The sequence below is a fragment of the Trichosurus vulpecula genome, chromosome 8, assembly GCF_011100635.1.
Source record: "Trichosurus vulpecula isolate mTriVul1 chromosome 8, mTriVul1.pri, whole genome shotgun sequence".
In the NCBI taxonomy this organism is placed as follows: domain Eukaryota; kingdom Metazoa; phylum Chordata; class Mammalia; order Diprotodontia; family Phalangeridae; genus Trichosurus; species Trichosurus vulpecula.
Genome location: NC_050580.1, coordinates 208,895,397 through 208,915,999, shown reverse-complemented (window position 1 = coordinate 208,915,999; position 20,603 = coordinate 208,895,397). Strand labels below are relative to the sequence as shown.

The following is a 20,603-nucleotide window of genomic DNA, read 5'->3' as shown; positions in this document are numbered from 1 at the left end:
GATGGCAGGAAGTCTCATAAAGTCAGCAGAATAATTCAGAGCTTTTGCTATCATCTTTGGCATTTTCCCCATATCTTATACATCTGAGGTAGTTATGTTGAAAATGAGATGTATACATGTACTTCTATTCAGTGGAAGTAAGGATTGAACTCCTACACTATTGACAGCTTGGTGTGGGAGGGAGGCAAGCCTAAACAGAGCAGCAGTAGAAGCAGGAGCATCGGAGAAGGTCGTGTTTGGGGGAAAGGTCTTATTTATACAACTTATCTGGATGCTAATCCATCCTCTTTGCCCAATTAAATAACCTACTCAAAATAAGTAAATAAATACCTTTTAATGTTTTTTCCTGGCTTTTTATTTAAGGTATTCCATATACAGTGGTCATGATGTTGTTATGTAGCAGTTACCACTGGGTAGAACGGAAGCAATAAATCATAGTTAACTGTAAACAGTTCTCGTAAGTATTTGCTCAGGAGTCGTTGCTGTCGCTGGGGTTTTTGTTTTGAGGGGGGAGCCCTTACTGCGCTTCTCCTCTCATGCTCATAGCTGATCTCACCAAAGAATCATGGCAGTTCCTATTTCTTCAGATCACCAGGCAACCACCTCGCCTTGTATTTCTGTGATATAGGAACATGACATTCCTCTCCATGTAGGGATTCAGTAACCGTGCCTGAAATAATTTCCCCTTGAACTGTCAGCGTGGATCAGTGGCATCGTGGTTCTCCACTATGTGTAACAACAGATCCTGTTCCCGGTCAGGCAAGACACAGCGGTGATGGCATTATTATCATTAGTAAAATAACGCTTTATGGCTTTCTCTGTCACATTTGATCTTCACAATGACCCTGTACAGACTGTGTAATCCTGGAGAACGGTGGTACTGGCTGTCTCATCATCTTCCGATCAGGAACCTTATTACCTGCCGATGGGCAACTCCAACACCAGTTCTAGGACAACCGTCTGGCAAGGAGTCAGGCACCGGAGGAAGAAACTGCGGAATCTTCAGGCTGGGAGGGGCCTGAGAAAGTCTCTGTCCATCATTTGTTACAAGGCATTGCTCTGGGTAGGGAAGAGGGGGAAGGATGTATTTGGAACGGATCGTGACATAAAAACAAGAATAAAATAATGAGCCAGGTGGGAAGACTGAAACCCAAAGAGGTTAAGAGGGATGTTGAAAGAACTGAGGATATTTACTGTAGAGAGGAGAATACTTAGGGAGATAGGATGCTTATCTTAAAATATTTGAGCTGCTGTCATCTTGAAGAGGTATTTAGTTTATTCTGTATAGCCCCAAGGAACAAAACTTGACAAGTTATAGGGAAGTAGGTTTCAGTTCAAGATAAGGAAGATCTTTTACTGTCCCCAGATGGAATGGACTGCCTCATGAGGTAGTGAGTTCCCCAGTATCAGAAGTGTCCTAGCACAGGCTGGATACCAGCTCTCAAGGATGTTGTAGGGGGGTGAGGAAATGGACAAGAAGGCCTCTAAAGTCCTTTTTAACCTCTGAAGAGTATCTAATTTAATAATAGCTAGCATTTATATTTAGCTTAATGTATATTATATATATGTAATGTATTTATATAATCACTTTAAGGTTTGAAAAGCACATTACAAATATCTCATTTTTATCCTCAAAACAACCTGGGAGGTTGGTGCTCTTATTATCCCCATTCTACAGAAAAGGAAATTGAGGCACAGGTTAAGTGACTTGCCCAGAGTCACACAGCCAAGGCCAGAACTCTATTCACTGTGCGATTTCTAACTTAGAGTTGCAGAGCTGGGACTAAAACCCAGATTTCTTGGTAACATTAGTTCTTTTCTTCTACTTCTTAGTGGATCCACTCATACCCACTGTCAAAAACCTTATCCTCTTTCTGCTCCACATTTTCCTCCTCTTACTTCATCCTGCCATGAAGACTAAAGAGGCAAGATATGGACAGAAGGAAGAAAGGAGAAGGGATGAAACATCATTTTTCCCCCCTTCACCTCAAGCCCTGTGCTGGTCAGCCACTTAGAAAAAAGTAAAAGATAGGATGATTCAAACTCTAATATGGATCAGGTCCAGATGTAAAAAATGCTAAAAACTTTTATTATTCTGCTGGAACACTGTCTCATCTTTCCATGCAGAACAAGCATCCCTGACTTGACCTACTAATTGACCTACTATTGGTTAATGGAAAGCCATGTGGTGGCTGCTTTTGTTTCTCGAAGTGACATTGACTTTTAACATACATGAGAAACTTACCTTCAAAAACCATCGTGGAAGAAAAATTCTGTGTGTTAGCTAAAGAACCATTCCTGCTTGACGGAGAGGTCCAGAGGGTCCAGATTTCCCCAGGTAATTGGAATTCTCTATGACCCAAGCGATTTCCACCTAAATTTGTAGAAATTCTAAAACAAAAGAATCCTATAGCAGACTAAAACAAAGGTACATGGTTTAAGCTTAGTGTTTTGCTTTTTAGTTTACCAAACAATGATAAAATTAAGATAGCTCACTCTTTAATTACTCTCCTTTCAATTTTGTCAAAGGTGCATTAAATAAAAACATTTCTACCTTCAGTTTGGTCGCCATAAATAAGACTAAGTCTCTCAGTTTTAAGGGATCAAGGTCCCTTCCTGAAATTGATTTAGTCATCTATTCATGGAAGACTGATTAGGTCTTATTCAAGTGAGACCAAGGACGTGGAACCTGTCATGACATTATTTCTTAATAGTTTATAGTACAACAGGAGCCTTAGTAGTTCATGATTCCAATCCATTGAGTTCCTGAACTAATATGCATATTCTCATTTTTGTTTTCTTCCAGAAAATAAAAGATTCTGCCTTTGATGACTGGAAAAACATCCGAGGCCCTCGACCATGGGAAGATCCTGACCTTCTCCAAGGACGAGACCCACAAACTCTTAAGTCCAAGAAAGCCTGAGGGTGCTGACTCACATTGCTCTTTTTAAATCAAAATGTTGTTACCTGGCTATCCCCGTTTGCTCCTGTGTCTAAGGAGGTGAATATTACATGCCAGAATAAGCCAACACATGAGTAATTGAATGGCAAACATGTCTAAAAAAATCAAATAGAACTCTTTGTACTTTCCATCTGACCCATTTGCAAATGGAAGCAATTGCACTGAATGGGCACTTTTCAATAAAAATAAGTGTACTTCATTGAGAAGGATGTGGACTTTTTGGTTTTTTCTCCATTTTTCCTCTTATGAGTTTCTGGGATAGTATTTTTACACTTCAGACTGCTTCATAATGAGAATATTCTGGGTACTAACAGAAACTACAGAAACCAGGAAGACACAACTATTCCTAGTCTGTGAAGTACCACTGAACCCTTTATTTTTTTTAAGTTTTTGCTTTATTTTTAGAACTTGGCTTATTTATCAGCTGCAGCAATGTAAATAAATGATTGTTTAATGGCAATCATTTAAAATGCCATCAGTCTCTGTGAGTACTTGATCTACAGACTATTTCAGGCCATACATTTCTCTGTAGAGCTTCTTAGTTTAATATTTAGAACCAAGAAGTCACTTTGGAAAAAGCTTTAAAGTCATTAGCAAATCTCTCTAAGCTTTTTGCTAATTGGGATGAAATGAGCATCCGCAGAAATTTAAATATGGGTATTTGGTATTAAGATGTAGTGGCTCTCTATTGCTTCTGGAATCAAATATAAAATCCTCTTTTTGGCATTCAATGTCAAATCAACAAGGGTTTATTAAGTGCCTACTATGTGCCAGGCTCTGTACTAAGCATGTCAATACAAAGAAAGGCAAAAACCAGTCTCTGCTTTGAAGGATCTCACAGTCTAATGGAGAAGACAACATAACATGCTAACAACTATATACAAACAAGATATATGTGGGATAAATTGGTCATAATCTCAGAGGGGAAGACTCAGAGGGAGGACTGGGAAAGGCTTCTTGCAGAAGATAAGACTTTAGCTGACACTTGAAGGAAGGCAGAAGGTGGTGATGTGGAAGGAGAGAGTTCTAGGCATGGGGAACAGCCAGCGAACATGCCATTAGATGTCTTGTGTGAGGAACATCAAGGAGGCTGGTGTCACTGGATCATAGGGTGCATGGAGGGGAGTCAGATATAAGAAAGCTGGAAAGGTAGGAAGGATTCTGGTTATGAAGGGTTTTAAAAAGCCACACAGAGGTAGTAGGGAGCCATAGGAATTTACTGGATGACACAAGGTGGTTGGACTTGGGCATTGCCAAGTTCATTTTGACAGCTGAGCAGAAGATGGACTGCAGTGGGAAGAAACTGGAGGCAGGGAGACCAACCAGCAGGCTATTGCAATAGTCTGGGCATGAGGTGATAAGAATCTGCACCAAGATGGTGGCAGTGTCGGAGGAGAGAAGGGGGCGTATGCAAGGCTTGGCAAGGGAGTTGCCACTAATGAGAGGAGTAAGAAAGGTTTATATCCTGTGTGACTATGAGGATTGTTGCTGTCCTCAACAATCATGGGGAAGTTCGGAAAGCAGAAGTTTTTTGGGGAAAAGATAATTAGTTCAATTTTGGACATGTTGAGTTTAAGATGTCTATAGCATATCCAGTTCAAGATGCTTAATAGGCAGTTGGACATGAGAGACTGGAGGTGAGGATAGAGATTAGACAAATAGAGACTGAGACAGATAGAACTGAGAATTATCTGCATAGAGATGATAATTATGAGAGCAGATGAAATCACCAAGAGAAATAGTATAGAGAGAGAGGAGAACCCAGACAGAGCCTTGAGGGACACCACAGGTGTTTTTTGTTTTGCTTTGTTTTTGAGTACTTTCTTTTAATAGGGTGGGAGAGGGACTTTTCAGAGTGAATCGCTTAGAACTGGAGTCTTTACAGAGCTCAGGGCTTCCCAGATGCAGGACAGTCTTCACAGTTAGTAGGCATGACTTAGATGAAGAACCAGGAAAGGAAATGAGGATTGGTCAGACAGGTAGAAGGATAGTCAAGAGAGACAGACAGATAGAGAGAGACAGAGACACAGAGAAAGAGAGAGAGACAAAGAGGGACAGAGACAGAAAGAGAGAGAGATGGACAGAGACACAGAGAAAGAGAGAGAGGGATGAGAGGGGAGAGAGAGAGAACGTGTCATGAAAACCTAGAGAAAAGAGACTATCAAGGAGAAGAGGTCGATCAACATCGTTAAAGCTACAAAAAGGTTGAGAAGGATGAAGATTGAGAAAAATAATGAGATTGGAATCCAGACTGCAGAGAATTAAGGAGAGAATGACAGGAAGGTAAGTAGAGGCACTGACTTTAGGTGGCTTTCCTGAAGGAGTTTAGTCACAAAAGGGAGGAGAGATATTGGACAATAGTTAGCAGGGTGGATGGATCAAGTGAGTTTGGGGTTTTTTTGTTTTTGAGAATGAGAGAGACATGGGCATTTTTGTAGGTAGTAGGAAAGTAGCCGGTAGACTGGAAGAGACTGAAGATAAGTGAGAGGGGCTTCCCAGCCAGGCTCCAGGTTTATTATACGTTACTCCCTCCTTCCCATCTAGTTCAAGCCAAAGCATTCTCTCTTCTTCACAAGATTCCATTTCCTGGCTTGATAATTCAGTTCAACAAACATTGAACCTGTTTGTCCAAAGCGCTGTGGTTAAACCCTCGATTTAGGATAGCAAAGTCTTTTACACTTCTGTGTGAATTACAAATGGGGTATACCTTCCTCAGGATTTTTTTTGCATTTTTAAAAAGTACTTGCTTACACAGATGTATCTCCTAATTGCTGGAAAGGGTGGAAGTTATTTTTATACTTAAAAAAATTAGAAAACTCTCACTATATTCCTAATCAGTTCCTATTACCTTCTGTTCTTTCCAAGAACCTAGATTAACTATAGGGCAACTGATTTCTTAAAGGTTGCCTTCCCTGGTATGCTTTGAATTCCTAGTAGTAGTGATCAGCGTCCCTGGGAGGAGTTGGGGAGAGTAGGGCCCTCACAGGGCTAGACATTCATGTCTAGGGCCAATGGTGGTTCAATGCAACATACATATATTAAAAGACTTATATTAAATTCAACATACATATGTTAAAGTCATACACATATTAAAGTACTGTGTAGAAATCACTGGGCTAGGGACTGGAGATTCAGAGGCAAAAAACGAACAATCAACTAATCTTTACCCTCTAGGAACTTACATTCTATTACATTCTATTTGACTAAAAGTGGCCATGGCATCTTGTTACCCAAACAGGTCCTCTTTTTTTCCTGCTTCAAGCACTGAGATTACATATGAATATTATTATTACATGAAAACAGATAGGCAACATCTATCTCTATGTATCATAGCCATAAATCCACACTGTAAGATGCAGCTGCACCCCACTGTAGTCTTACCTGCAGCAAGCATAACTTCCAAAGTACAACACGATTTTTTCACTTTACTAGGAACTTGCAAAAAATTTCACTAGATTTCCAACTTCTTACTAGTTACATAATTAAAGGAGACTGAATTACCTACTACTAATGTTTCCCTTCTGATGGCCTACTTGCAGACAGATTTAACCATTGGGTTACAGCATTGGACCCCAATTATTATGAATTATTCATAAATCCATTCCATCTTTCAACTTTGCTGAAAGGTGGTCTCTTCTTTAGATTCTTCCCCTTCTCCTGAGGGAGGAAATAGTCTCTGCCTCCAGGCACTGTCTTTTAGAAAAGGAGTTATACTCTGCCCAGGCAACCCAGTTTATACCCCTAGGGTATGTCTAGATCTTTGGAGCCTTTTAACTACTGGTTCCAGCTCAGACCGACAAATCCAGGTCTTCAAAGTAAAGAAATAGCTTCCTTCCCAGCTTCTAGGCAGCTGGGTGGCTGAGCACAGGCCTAGAGCAGATGTCTATTTTAGACAACTTCCAAGGAAATTTCCTTCATAGAGCAAACAGTCCCTGATCCTACTGTCCTCTTTACAGCCCCTTTTAGTTCCTTTCCAAAGCTAAGAAATGATCAAGCTTTTGACAGTAAAATAGTGAAATAAATAATGCTCCCCCACCGTTTGCACACCCCCCCCCCATTCACGTACACTTTCTTTTTCTTTTAAATTATAAATAGACTTGAATCCAGGTAGAGCCATCTAAGGGATAAAGAATGAAAGGACAATTGAGGACTTAAAGGAGACATGAATTTAGAACTGGAAAGAACTTTGGAGATCATCTAGGGGTGGTGCAGTGGTTAGAGCTCCAAGGTCTGAAGTCAGGAGGAACTGAGTTCAAATTTGGCCTCAGACACTAGCTATGTGACCTTGGGCAAGTCACTTAACCCTGTTTGCCTCAGTTTCCTCCCTTGTCAAATGAGCTGGAGAAGGACATGGCAATTTGCCAAGAAAACCTCAAATGGACTCAGGAAGAGTTGGACCCGATTGAACAACAACAAGTCCAACCCCCTCACTTTACAGGTGAAGAATCTGAGCTCCTGGGGTCAAATGACTTCAGTCAATCAACACATATGTATTAAGGGCCTCCTGTGTGCCAGGTACTCTGATAGGTGCTGGGAATACAAGTACAAAGAATGAAACAACTCCTACTCCAAAGGATCTTACATTCTAATGGGAGAGACAAGTACATATAAATATATACAGCATAAGTTTAAAAGGAATAAATACGAATATATACAAAGTAATTAAATACAAGGGAATTTGGAAGGAAAGACACTAGCAATTGGGGGTGGGGTGGGAGGGATTGAGAAAGACCACTAAAAGATGGTGTTTGAGTTGCCTCTTAAAGGAAGAGAGACAGTCTCTAAGGAAGAGGGTGAGGAAGGAGTGCATTCCAGGCACAGGGAATCCCCTCTGTGACTTGCCAGTGCAAAGTCACAGAGAACAAAGATAGGAGATAGTTTGTCCTGTGTGAGGAACTAAGGATGGCCAGTTTGGATGGACTGCACAATACCAGAGGGGGACTAATGTTCTATGAGGCTGGAAAGATAAACTGGGGCCAGGTTGTGTAGGGCTTTAAAAGTTAATCCAAAAAAATATTTTTTTTAAAAAAAGTTGAACAGAAGAATTTATAGTTTGTCATAGGGGCAATGAGAAGCCACTAGAAGTACTTGGGTAGGTGTCACGGGATCAGATCTAAGCTTAAGAGGAAATTACTTGGTGATTTGATTATAGTTCTCACAGCGGAAGTTAGAAAGTTGATGAGGTATGGTGGCACATAGGTGGTGGCAGAGCAGAAAAAGACCAGGGTAAAGAAGTATGGTTGGATGGGTCTGGAATTGGTTAGAAAATGAGCTGTCATCTGTCAAGACACAGGGGAACAGCAGTAGTAACAGCAGTGATATAACAAGGTGGAAAATGGTGATGGTGAAGCACTCTGAGACCAGGCAGATAGAGAAGCAGGTAATGCCAGGGTAACACAAACTCCCACCTAGAGGAGATATGGGAAGGAGAGTCCCTTCTCTCCAATTGGTTGCTGAGACTTTTCAGGAGAGGACTTTAAGGGAATTGAGCCAGAGAGAGATGGGTGGGAGCTCTTGAGTAGTTGATTAGATCTCAGAGCACGAGACATTTTTAGGAAACTGACCTCATCATGTTCCTTGAACTTCAGAAACTGCTGAGAATGAATGGCCTTTGGTAAGATGGTTTTCTCTTGATTTGAGCTTAGATTTTATCTTGCTCCCAATTGAAGAGCTAATTTACTCTTGTATATTTTTGACATATATATCTATAGAATTTCTCCAATTTCTTTTTACTATTTTGCTTGAATAACTAAACTTACTCCCTATTCACTAAAGAGAGAGACAGAGACAGAGAGAATTGCCTTTTTGTCAGCAGTGTGAAGTGTGGACTGCCGTGGTAAGAGTCTGAGAGACCAATTAGGAGGCTTTTGGAGTAACCTAGGTGAGAGATAATGAAGGCCTGAGCTTAGGTGAGAGCTTGATAGAATGGATCAAATGCGAGAGATTTTATGAAAATAAAAACAGCAAAATTTAGCAACCGATCGAATATGAGGGAGAGTGAGAAGCCAATAATAAGGCCTAGGTTGTGACTTGGGAGACTGGAGGATGGTTTAATGGACTTTGACAGAAACAGAGGTTTGGAAGAGGGGAGTGGATGGGAGGAGAAAATGTTGAGTTTGAGATGTCTCTGGGACATCCACTTTGAAATGTCCAAGAGGCAATTGGTGATGGTCCACAGGAGAGATTTGGGCCTGAGATGTAGCCAGCTAACTAGTATATATTACATATGTACACAAACACATATATACATACATGTCATCTACATAGACATGGTCGTTAAACCCATGGGAGCTGATGAGTTTAACAAGAAATTGGGCCCCCACATCATACTGGCTGCAAGTAGCAGAATCACTGTTTGAACCCATGTCCTCTGACTCCAAACCCAGTGTTTGGTACTGTTTAATCTCTCTTTTTTTCTGTGGTCTGGGCTTCTGGGAATGCCCATTATGGAAGCCCATTCTGTCAATACAGACCCGCAACTCTGCCATAACTTATCATCTTAGGTGCTCTTAAACCTTGGGTCTGTGAACTTTTTTGTTTTTTAGTTTGATAACTATAGTTATCATTTCAATATAATTGTTTCAATATATGCATTTCAATCTAATTGGTATTCTCTGAATTTTATTCTATGAGTTTGAAACATTCTGAGGAGGGATCTATAGACTTCATCAGATGGCTGATGGGTCCACAATACAGAAAAGGTTAACCTCTGTCTTAGAGAGTTATTTAGTGAGAAGCAGTCGGAGGTTAAACTGAGAGACAGTGAGTGCCTGAGCTGGCATGGTGGTCATAAGAGTGGAGAGAAATTGGCAGAAGTGAGAGATTTAGAAACAGAAATGACAAGATTTGGCAACAGATTGTCTAATTTAGCTGAATGAGAGCGAGGAGTCGAGAATGATTACCAGCCAGGTTTGCAAACCACCCATTGGGGAATGGCCGAGCAAATTGTTGTATGTGAATGTGCCATCATACTGTGCCATTAGAAACCACAAACATGAAGAATTCAAAGAAGCATGGAAAGATACATGAACTGATATAAATGAAGTAAGCAGAATAAGGAAAACAACATATACAGTGAAGACAACAGGACAACAAAACTGGTTATTGTAGCCTAAATTGGCCCTGGAAAATAATTGACAAAAATGCAGCTTCTCTCCCTTCTTTGTCAAGGTGGGGGCCTACAGAGGTGGAATATTATAAATATTATCAAACTCTATTGATCTATGGGTTGGTTCTGCTGAATTGCTTTTTTTTAATCTTTTTTTTTCAAAGGATGACTCACTGTGTAGTAGAGGAAAGTGGGATATAGTCAGAAATGAAGGTTATGTAAAACAAAAGATATCAATAAAAAAGATTAAAAAACCACTGATAAGAGCACTGATACTGCCACATCACCGTACTTCATGACTGTCAGATTAAGGACTCACATGTCACCATGCTATGATAAGCTGTGTGAAAAGAGGTGATGGCCAGGCTGTTAGGAAATGTCAGCAGCCCATTGATTTTTTAAACCTGTCTCTAGGACTGAGGTATTGTCTTCCTGTATATATGTCAGGACTCAAAGAAGGGAGCGTTGCTCAGAGAACTGACAATTCAGCAGCACTAAGCTGCAACCCCAATTCTGTTACCAACTTGAAAAGGCACTTAACCTGTTTGAGGCGGACGATCAAGTCAAGTAATAATTATTCACATTTATGAAGGCAGCATGGTGTGATATAATCAGAAGGTGCATTAGAGCCCCTGTACTGCCCATATCCCTTCTTTTACAGATGAGAAAACTGAGTCCTGGAGAGGTTATGTGACTTGCCCAGTGTTGCACAGTTAGTCACTGGTGGAGTTGGAGGCTGGGTCTAATGACTCCTGGTCCAAGGCTCTTTCCATTCTACCTTAGTAAAATTCTGTACATCCTTCAAGGTTTGGTTTAAGTCCTATTCCTCAACCACGCCAACTCACAATAATCTGATCCTTCTCCATACCTCTCTAAGCCTCATAATCTGATCCATACCATATGACGTGCACACTTTAGTATTGTTCTCCAATTACTTCATCCATTTCTTTCTTTTCTTCCCAACTCCAAATACTTTTGTGTCCTCCACCTCCCTCCCTTCTATGCCAGAAAGGCAACATGGTGTAACTAGATTGGGGCTGGGGAACTTGTGGCCTTGAGGCCACATGTGGCCTTCTAGGTCCTTGGGTGCAGCCTTTTGACAGAATAAATCCTTTTATTAACGGGATTTGTTTTGTGAAGTTTGGATTCAGTCAAAGGGCCTAGAGGGTCACATGTGGCCTCAAGGCCGCAGGTTCCCCACCCCTGACTGGACAGTGGTAGATTTGAAATCAGAGGACTCGGGTTTGGATCCTAACTCAGACCCTGGCATGTTGAATCACTTTAAGTCTCAGACTCTCAGTTTCCTCAGCTATGAAATACAGATAATAATATTTGCAACACCTGTTGCACAGGATTTTTGTGAATGAAGTGATTTGTAAATCTTAAGGTGCTCCCCACCCACCCACCCCCCTTTTTAAAAAAATCTTTTTATTTACTTATTTATTTACTTCTTTATTTATTTATTTGTTCATTCATTCATTCATTCATTTATTTATTCATCCATCCATTTATTTATTTATTCATTCATTCATCCATTTATTTATTTATTCATTTATTTATTTATTTATTTATTTTTAGTTTACCACACATGGTTCTACATAATTTTGAGTTCCAGATTTTCTCCCCTCCCTCCCCCCTCCCTCCCCAAGACGGCATGGAATCTCATTTAACTACCATGTATAACTTCACATTGAATTAATTTATACACTAGTCAAGTTGTGGAGAAGAAATATAACCAATGGAATGAATCATGAGAAAGAAGAAACAGAACCAAAAAAAAAACCCAAAAACAAAAACAAAAAAGAAGAAAAAAGGCAAACATGTAGTACGCCTCAATCTGTATTCAAACTTCACAGTTCTTTCTCTGGATGAAGATAGCATTCTCCATCGTGAGTCCCCTGGAGTTGTCCTTGCCCCTTAGGTTGCTGAGAAGAGCGCAGTATGTCAGGGTTGGTCCTCACGGAATCCATATATCTGTCCACCCCCTTTTTTTTTGCCCACCAGTGTGGCAAGTTTCAATGTGGAAACTCCACCAGATGAAAACCAGCAACTCTTCCATAATTCACAGGATTAGAAAGCCTGGGGCCCTGAAAGATTAAGTGATTTGTAGCCAGTGTGTGTCATTTAAACTCTCTGGGGCTCAATTTTCTCATCTGTAAAAATAAAGGGTTCTGGGTATAGATGGTTTCTAATGCAAGTCCCAGCTCCAGGATTTAGACTAGCAGGAAGCAAGGGGGATAACATGAGCATAGGTATAGAAGAAGGAATGAGCATAAGGGCCATATAGACAGTATGGCCCTTAAATGCAGGTGTGTGGGACCTCCGCCCCTATGCCTTGCCTCAGGACCCTCTCTTCTTTGGAGTACTGCACATCAGAAGCACAACAAGATGCCCCAGGAACCCTCTGTCAGGAAAAGACTGAGGCTCTGTGAATTTCCCTTGGGTAGTGGGAGAGGAGGGGAATTAAGTGCAATTATTTATCCCCATTTTCTTTCTTTTGTTTTTTGGAGGGTGGAAGGCAGGGCAATTGGGGTTAAGTGACTTGCCCAAGGTCACACAGCTAGCAAGTGTGTCAAGTGTCTGAGGCCGGATTTGAACTCAGGTCCTCCAGGGCCAGCGCTCTACTTACTGTACCACCTAGCTGCCCCACGCCCATTTTACAGGTAAGGAAACTGAGGAAGAAAGTTTAATGATTTGCCAAAGGTCCTACAGCCAGTACGTGACTGAGGCAAGATTCAAATTTAGATCTTCCAGTCCACCAAGTTCAGCGACGTTTTCACTGCACTGCCTAGATTAGACATCTCAATCACTGTCTGTGAAGCCAAGGACAGTTAATTTGGTTTTGGAAACATCTTTTCATTTTCTTTGGCTTCAGAGAGGCAGCAGATACTGCAGGGAGGCAGCAGATACTGCAGGGAGGTAGATTGCAGCTCAATATAAGGGGATATTGAAAGGGAGGTTGGTTTAGAACAGGCCCTGACACACGCTGGCTGTGTGACTGTGGACAAGTCGCTTATGCCCTAGACCAGACAGTAATCTTCTATTTTGACCATGCACCTCTATCAGTAAAAAAATTTAGTCTATAAATTATATATGTACATATGTTTATATATATACATACATATATACACTATTCTATTAATTATATATTATATAATTAGTATATTAACATACTTATAATACTATAATACAATACAATAATAGTGCTATATTAATAATTATACTAATACTAATTAGTATATATACTGTTCTATTAATGTAACTGATAATGTTACATTATGAAATACAAAAAAGTCACTAAGAAGGAGATTGAGGGGAAATAAATTATAGTTTTAAAATACTTTCTTCATTAACAGTGGAAAAGCCTTTTTGCTCTCACTAAAATGTTAATTTTTTAAAATGAAAAGTATGATTAAATATGCTTTATTATTTAAAAAAACCCCAAAATCCTATGTATGTCCCAGCAACTAGGGTGGACTTACACATAACTATTTCAGGAATTAATTCTTCAGTTAATTTTATTTATGTAGTTAGCCAAGCATGTGAATTTTTTAAGCTCTTTGTTAAATGATACTCAAGACAAGAATCAATACTAATAAGTCAGTGAACATTTTCATATCAATCACTATTAACTTTTAAGTTAGAGACCAAGCCTATGAATTCATTCTCATAGGGAGCTCTAAGGTGAGGAACTTCCCTCTACCAAGGCAGGCCTGTGTCTTCTCTGCATTTTCTAGACCCAGATGCTTACCTAGAGCACATGAAGGCTTTGACTCACCCACAGCCACACATCCAGCATATGTGAGAGGCAAGACTTGAAACCCATGTCTTCCTGGCTCTGAGGCCAGCTCTATTTACAATGCTAGACTGCCTCTCATAATTTTTACTGCTGTTTATATTGTTTCTTTGGTGAAGTTATTTCATTCCATGCTTTTTTGAAATTGTGTATTGCTTCTCTATTTCATTTGCACAGCTAATTGTATACAATTCTACTTCAACTAGATAGGCCTAAGAACTATTCTCCAAACTGTCTGCTGTCTCCTGCCATGTGTATTTATTGGTGTAGTCCATCCCTCAAGCCTAGAATGCACTCTGTCATCTCAGGCTTGTGAAAAGCCTTTTTTTCTCACAGGATTTAGCTTAAATTCACCTCTTCTCTAGCTGTAAGTTCTCTCTCCTACCTGAATTTTACTTGAGCTCTTTGTATTTTGACCTTGCACTCATCATAACCTACCCTGCATTAGAGTTATCTGTATCCAGGTCATAATGTGTAAATTCTATTGGGCAGGGGTTGTATCTGTTATCTTTGTAGTATCAGTGTCTAAAGGAACATGTGCTAAAGAGCTTGCTATGTGTCAAGCACTGACATAGGTGCTGGACAGGGAGCCCTTGTCCTCGTATTTTACCGGGAGCAGACCACTTGTTCCCAGATGAGTAAATACAGGTTACATACAAAATAAAGTCATCTGGAGTGAGGCTAACATCAGGGGGCAGGGGAGAGGGGTAATCTGGAAAGGACTCTTGAAAGCATTTATTAGGCTCGAAGGGTAATAAGGGTTCACAAGATAGAAGGAAAGGGAGAGAACATTTCAGGCCTGGGGGACAGCCTATACAAAGACACAGAGAAAGGAGCGGGGATATCACATACTACATTATAGTGTGAGAATATTAATCTTTAAATATTGATATTAATAGCATACTCTCTATGTTCTGAACAGCTCGCTGCTTTTGATGTCCTGTGCTTGCTTCTTAGAATTTCTAATATGTCTCACATTGGCTGCCCAAAAATTCTGGGTGCTTTACCTCAATTCCTAATAATTCACAAAATTAGCCACTATACCAAATTTGTTCTTAATGTATATTGTAATGATGTTGTGATGTAGCAGTAATAAATTTAAATTTTCAAATTCTCCTGTTTAAGGAAGGAATAAATTATTGTTGACGTTCTGTCCTTCAGTCACGTCTGACTCTTCGTGATCCCATGGACCATATGCCAGGCCCTTCTGTTCTCTACTATCCCTCGAAATCTGTCCAAGTTAGCTGTTTTCATGACATTATCCATTAGACAGTTGCCATAAAAGTATACCTGCTCACTAGTTCATCCTATTGTGTAGGATAAGATCTTCTGGTATGTGACAATATGTTATGGGCTACATAGTTTATATAGAGACTGGATTATTTTAATTTTGTACTTTTCATGGTTGCACATGTTTAAACTGTCATAAATAATAGTTCCCCCCAAAAACGTATAGAGTAATTTTAATATGAAAATATTGTTACACATTTGTATCAAACACTTGAAATGTAAGTTCTACATGACTTCATTTACTTAATTATAATTTTAATGTTTTTGTACATTTAATACAAAGTGATTATTATTTTGATTTTGAGAAAGATATATCTGAGGTTTCAAAAAACAGGGCACAATAAAATACAAAGACAGTGTCAGCATTCCATCCTATAGCTTATTTGTACTGCCAATGTATCAAATAATATTAAAAAATAACACCTTAAACTTTGGTGTAAAACACAACGAAAATCATCTTTAAAATTATCTATTTCATGAAAACAAATATTAGGGGCTTCTATGGAAGGAATTTTTTTTGTGTTTTTTTTTCCACATGAAATGTACCAAAACAGAGTTCTGATCTGTGAACAAGTTTTTATTCACTGTGTTTTATCCTTTGGCACATGCCTTGGCAAAAGGGCAATATTTGCAGTATTTCTTGGAATGTGTATCATTGAGTAGTGATGGAGGACTGTTTGATATAGCATAACTCCCAAGTATCACCTATTGAGTGCTGAGAACAGTTTCTGAAAATGAAGTTATGGATATTTGTACCAGGCTAAGGAACTATGGGCAGTGTAGGAGTGAGTGAGATGCATCAAGGTATAAACTATATTCCTGGGATATCTGAAAAATAGCATTTCAAATAGCTAGGAGGATGGGTGAGGTATATCTACTCTGTAACTGTCAGTATTTATATATATTGCATGGAATTGTCTTGTGGTCCAGAGGACTACAATAGTCTTCCAAATTTAGACAGTCATTTCAAATCTGTACATTTTAGCGTTTTAAATCACAATACTTCTTCAGAAAAGGTGAATGTTATAAGTTAATCATTCTAAATCTTTATTGATAAGTCAGTATACCTCACATGGGTCCATGAATTTTATAATACATTTAAAAAATCAAATTATTTATAGAGACAGGGGCCTTACTCACACACACAAAAAATTGCCCAAGGCTCAACACATCTTAGGGGCAGCCCCCACATACAGATGTACGATTTATGTTGAGTGGTACTGAAAGGTATAGGCAGCAAATTCTCTTTCCTGTAAGAAGTAAGTTTCCATTGACCAGAATATATGTCTCAGGGCTATAGTTTTACGCCTGAAAGGGAAAGGAGAATTAATATAGCTTCTGTGGTACCGGGTTAGTAGAAATGCAAAATGGAGTACTGGATAGGTAACTTAAGAGTCAGGAAGACCTAAGCTCAATTTCATAGCCATATGTCATTTAACCCCTGTGAGCCTCAGTTTTTTCATTTGTAAAATGGAAGTAAAGATAGCACCTTCCTCATAGGGTCGTAGTGAGAATCAGATGTGATTATGTATGCCATGGGCCATTTGGAGACCATTTTTGTGCTCAGGAGTGATGTCTTCAGCACTTATCTACTTAAGCCTCTGGAAACATCAGGACTATCACTGCCCTGGGTGCTGGGGGGGGAGAGAATCCAGTCTTGGCTCATCCTGATGGAAGGGGTGAGGGAAAACCTTTCAGGAAGAGTAAGAAGGGAGCAAACATACAGAGGTTTTGACCTGAGGGCTGACACGAACCATTCAAGTTTGGGTTTTGCTTTATGTTTGGTTTGTACAGCAAATGGGTCAGATGTTATATCTCCAATGTGATACCCACAGTGGCTGCTATGAATATGCCGGCGTATTCCCAGGTTTGAATGGCAAGATATAAAAGACGAAACCAAAACATTTATTCAAACACCAGAAAGCCAAATCCCTCATAGCAACAAAGAAATCTATATATGTTATCAATGTAGGGGGCACTGCAGTCCCTAAGCCTACCCTGGGTCAGGTTTCCCCACAAACAAACTCCCTCAAGCAAAATCACTCCCTCTCTCATTCACACTAGCTGCTCTGCCCTCTCTGCCTCCTCTCTCTCTCCAAGCTCCAACTCACTCCAATTTTCTGCTCCACCCTTTCCTGATCCAATTTTCTTTTATTGTTATTAATATGACAATCATCAACAAACGTAAACATTTCCAGATACAAAGAACTGGAAAAGGTGAATCCGTATTATGTGCAGTTCATTTTTAAAATATATTTTAAATTTAGCACAATAGTTTCAATATTGCCTTGATTCTCTATTCCTTTCTGAACTCCTTTATGCTCTCTTATATATGTATACTTTTAAAATATTTCATCGATGCTCTTTTTTTCTGTATAACTGTCACTACTCCTCCACTCTCCCTCCCAATTCTTTCTACCTCCCCTACAAAATAAAAGCCTTACCTTAACGGTAAGTAAGAATATAAAAATAAATAAGCAAAAAAAGTACACACATTGGACATGTCTGAGAATATATGTCTTACTCTGCGCCTGTGGAATAGGTTCTTCATCACTGGGCTTCTGAAGTTGTGATTTGTTGTAGCATTGATCACAATTCTTAAGTTTTTCGAATTTGGTACATTGGTATAATTATTGTATGTGTTGTTTTCCTGGTTTTGGTCATTTCATTCTGCATCCATTCACACTGTTGTTGTTCAGTCATTTTCAGTCATTTCTGATTCTTCATGACCCCATTTGGTGCTTTCTTGGCAGAGATACTGGAGTAGTTTGCCGCTTCCTTCTCCGGCTCATTTTATAGTTGAGGAAAGTAAGGCAAACAGGATTAAGTAACTTGCCCAGGGTCACACAGTTAGTTAAGTAACTGAGGTTGGATTTGAACTCAGGAAGATGTCTTTCTGACTCTTCAGGCCCCATACTCTATCTACTGTGACACCTAGCCGCCCTCAGTTCACAAAGGTTTTCTATATTTCTCTAAATCCACCAACCCTCCTGTCATTTTTTATGGCACAATATTATAGACCATAATTTGTTCAGCCATTCTTCAATAAATTGAAGGCACCTACTTTATTTCTACTCTTTTTTTGTTTTGTTTTGTTTGCTACAAGTGTTACTATAAATATTTTTGTATTTTATGTCTGAATTGACCTCTGAGTCATATACATTTTTGAGGCATCTCTGGGTCAAAAGGTATGCACAGTTTAGTGACACTTTAAGGTATGGCTCCAAATTGCTTTCTGGAATGGTTGGATCAATTCAATGCTCCATCAATAATGCATTAGTGTGCCTGTCCTCTCAGAGTCCCTGCCCCTCCCCTCCATTGTAATTTTCCTTTTTTTTTCTAATCTTTATCAATTAGGAAGTGGGTGAGGTGGAACCTGAGTTGTTTTAATTTGCAATTCTCTTATTTTTTGTGATTTAAAGCTTTTTTGTATGGTCATTGATAGCTCTAATTTCTTTCTTTTGAGAGCTATCTGTTCATATCCTTTGAGCATTATTGGAGAATGTTTCATATTCTTATATATTATATCAATTCTCTAAATATTTTGGATCTCAGACAATTATCAGAGAAATTTCCAGCAAGGTGATTTCCCAGTTGGCTTCTTTTTGGTTATCTTTTAATTTACATTGTAGTCAGTGTGTATGTTATTCTGGCCCTGAATGGTATGTGGTATAGAGAGCTGGTGTTGGAGATAGCAAAACCTGGTTTCAAGTTCTACATCTGACAATTGCTGACTGTGTGACCCTGGGCAAGTCATTTAACCTCTAAGTGCTCTAAGCAACTCTATAAAGTTATAAGTTGCAGAAAAGGTGCCAACTTGCATTGGTGGAGAAAATGTCATTTTCTAGTCTATCTTTAGTGTGCCTGCCTTCCCAAAGCTCCCGCAATATTGACTATCCCTTTTTTGGGGGGTCACTTTTGCCAATTTATAGGTATAATGTGCACATATAGGAAATTCCCTGGATTGATGAAATCACAGATCTAGTCCCTATCCCTATATCTGCTCATTTAACTATGTATCAGTTCAGACAGATCTTCCTATGTTTCTCTGAATTCCTATTTGTCATTACACAATATTACTCTATTTTATTACTTTAAAAAATTCAATTTGTTTAGTCATTCTCTATTACAATGGTGCTCATTTTGCTTTCAGTTGGGTTTTTTCTTTTTTTTGTTGTTTTGCTCTACAAAGAGTATTTTGGTATATTTTGGAACCTTTGACCTAGATGCCTCCATATCATTCCTACCTCCTCCCCTCAGGAACCTTAGCCTTTGTCCCTTAGAACCACCTTGGGCTCTGAAAGATGATCTTTTACCTAATTTTGCCCAGAAATAAGCCAATATCTCACTTCCTAGTCAACCAGTTTGAATTTTGTCCCACCTTCCCTTCTAACTACCCTTTAAGTCTTTCCTTCCTCCATTAGAATGTAAGTTTCTTGAGGTGAAGGACTATCTTTGCTTGCTTGGATTTAATAGATGCTGTTATTATGTCCATTTCACAGACGAGGGAACTGAGGCAGACAGAGGTCAAGTGACTTGCCCAGGTTCATACAGCTAATAAATGTCTGAGGCTAGATTTTAATTCAGGTCTTCCTGATTCCAGAGGCCCAGTGTTCCTTCCACTGTACCACCTAGCTGCTTCTAGTGCTCACCATGGTGCCTTACATTAGCCGTCATAAATGTTCCATGTCTTTTTATCTCTTTATTTTTCTCCTTCTTTCTTTCTATCATCTATGTATGTATGTATGTGTCTGTGTGTGTATGTATGTATGTATGTGTGTATGTATGTATCTATCTATCTACGTGCCCTGTACTGAGATTGCTGGAATAAAGGATATTAACAATTTAGTCACTTTTTAAAAATTATTCCAAATTATTATCCAGAACATTTGGACCATTTTTTAGCCTAACTTCCCACAGCTCCTGCAGCATTGTCTGTTCCCTTTTTTTGGTCACCTTTGCCAATTTACAGTGTGTAATGTGAATCCTCTTTAGAGCATATTTTCATATGGTCGTTTGATCATTTGTGATTCTTTTGGAGTTTACATCTCCCCTAATGCCTAACACAGTAATCTGTATAGCATAGGCTTCAAATGTTTGTTTAAAGAATGAATCAATGATTAAATGAATGAATAGTGCCATGCGAGTTTCCTATCTGCTTGGAACATCCCGTGTCCTGACTATATCTGATGACATTAAATGTCTGACTTGTGAGGGGGCTGGGGAATAAGGTGGGGCTGGGGAGGAAAGGGAAGAACTTCCCCTCTCCCTGTTGGTTTCCCCCAGATGCTCAGGAACTGCTTTTCTACATCATTAGGAGGAGGAGTCCTGAAAGCTGTGATTTCAGTGCCTGGGGACATGCATTGGATTTCCTCCCGTCAGGTGCTGGCCTGGTGGGGCAGACCCAGTCTATTTTTAACCAATTCTGTGTGCTGACGGAGCAGATC

The 20,603-nt window shown here is 39.5% G+C and overlaps 1 protein-coding gene across 2 annotated transcripts in view; it reads left to right on the top strand.

Moving 5' to 3' along the window:
- The window catches only part of LOC118829144 (cytochrome c oxidase assembly protein COX16 homolog, mitochondrial), a 145,099-nt gene extending 141,931 nt beyond the window's left edge, over positions 1-3,168 (top strand). For both annotated transcript variants that reach the window (XM_036736111.1, XM_036736110.1), the window contains one exon: positions 2,807-3,168. In XM_036736111.1, the coding sequence (XP_036592006.1) occupies positions 2,807-2,923 (117 nt within the window). In that variant the 3' untranslated portion in view covers positions 2,924-3,168. The remainder of the gene's footprint in view (positions 1-2,806) is intronic.
- The last annotated feature ends 17,435 nt before the right edge of the window (positions 3,169-20,603 follow it).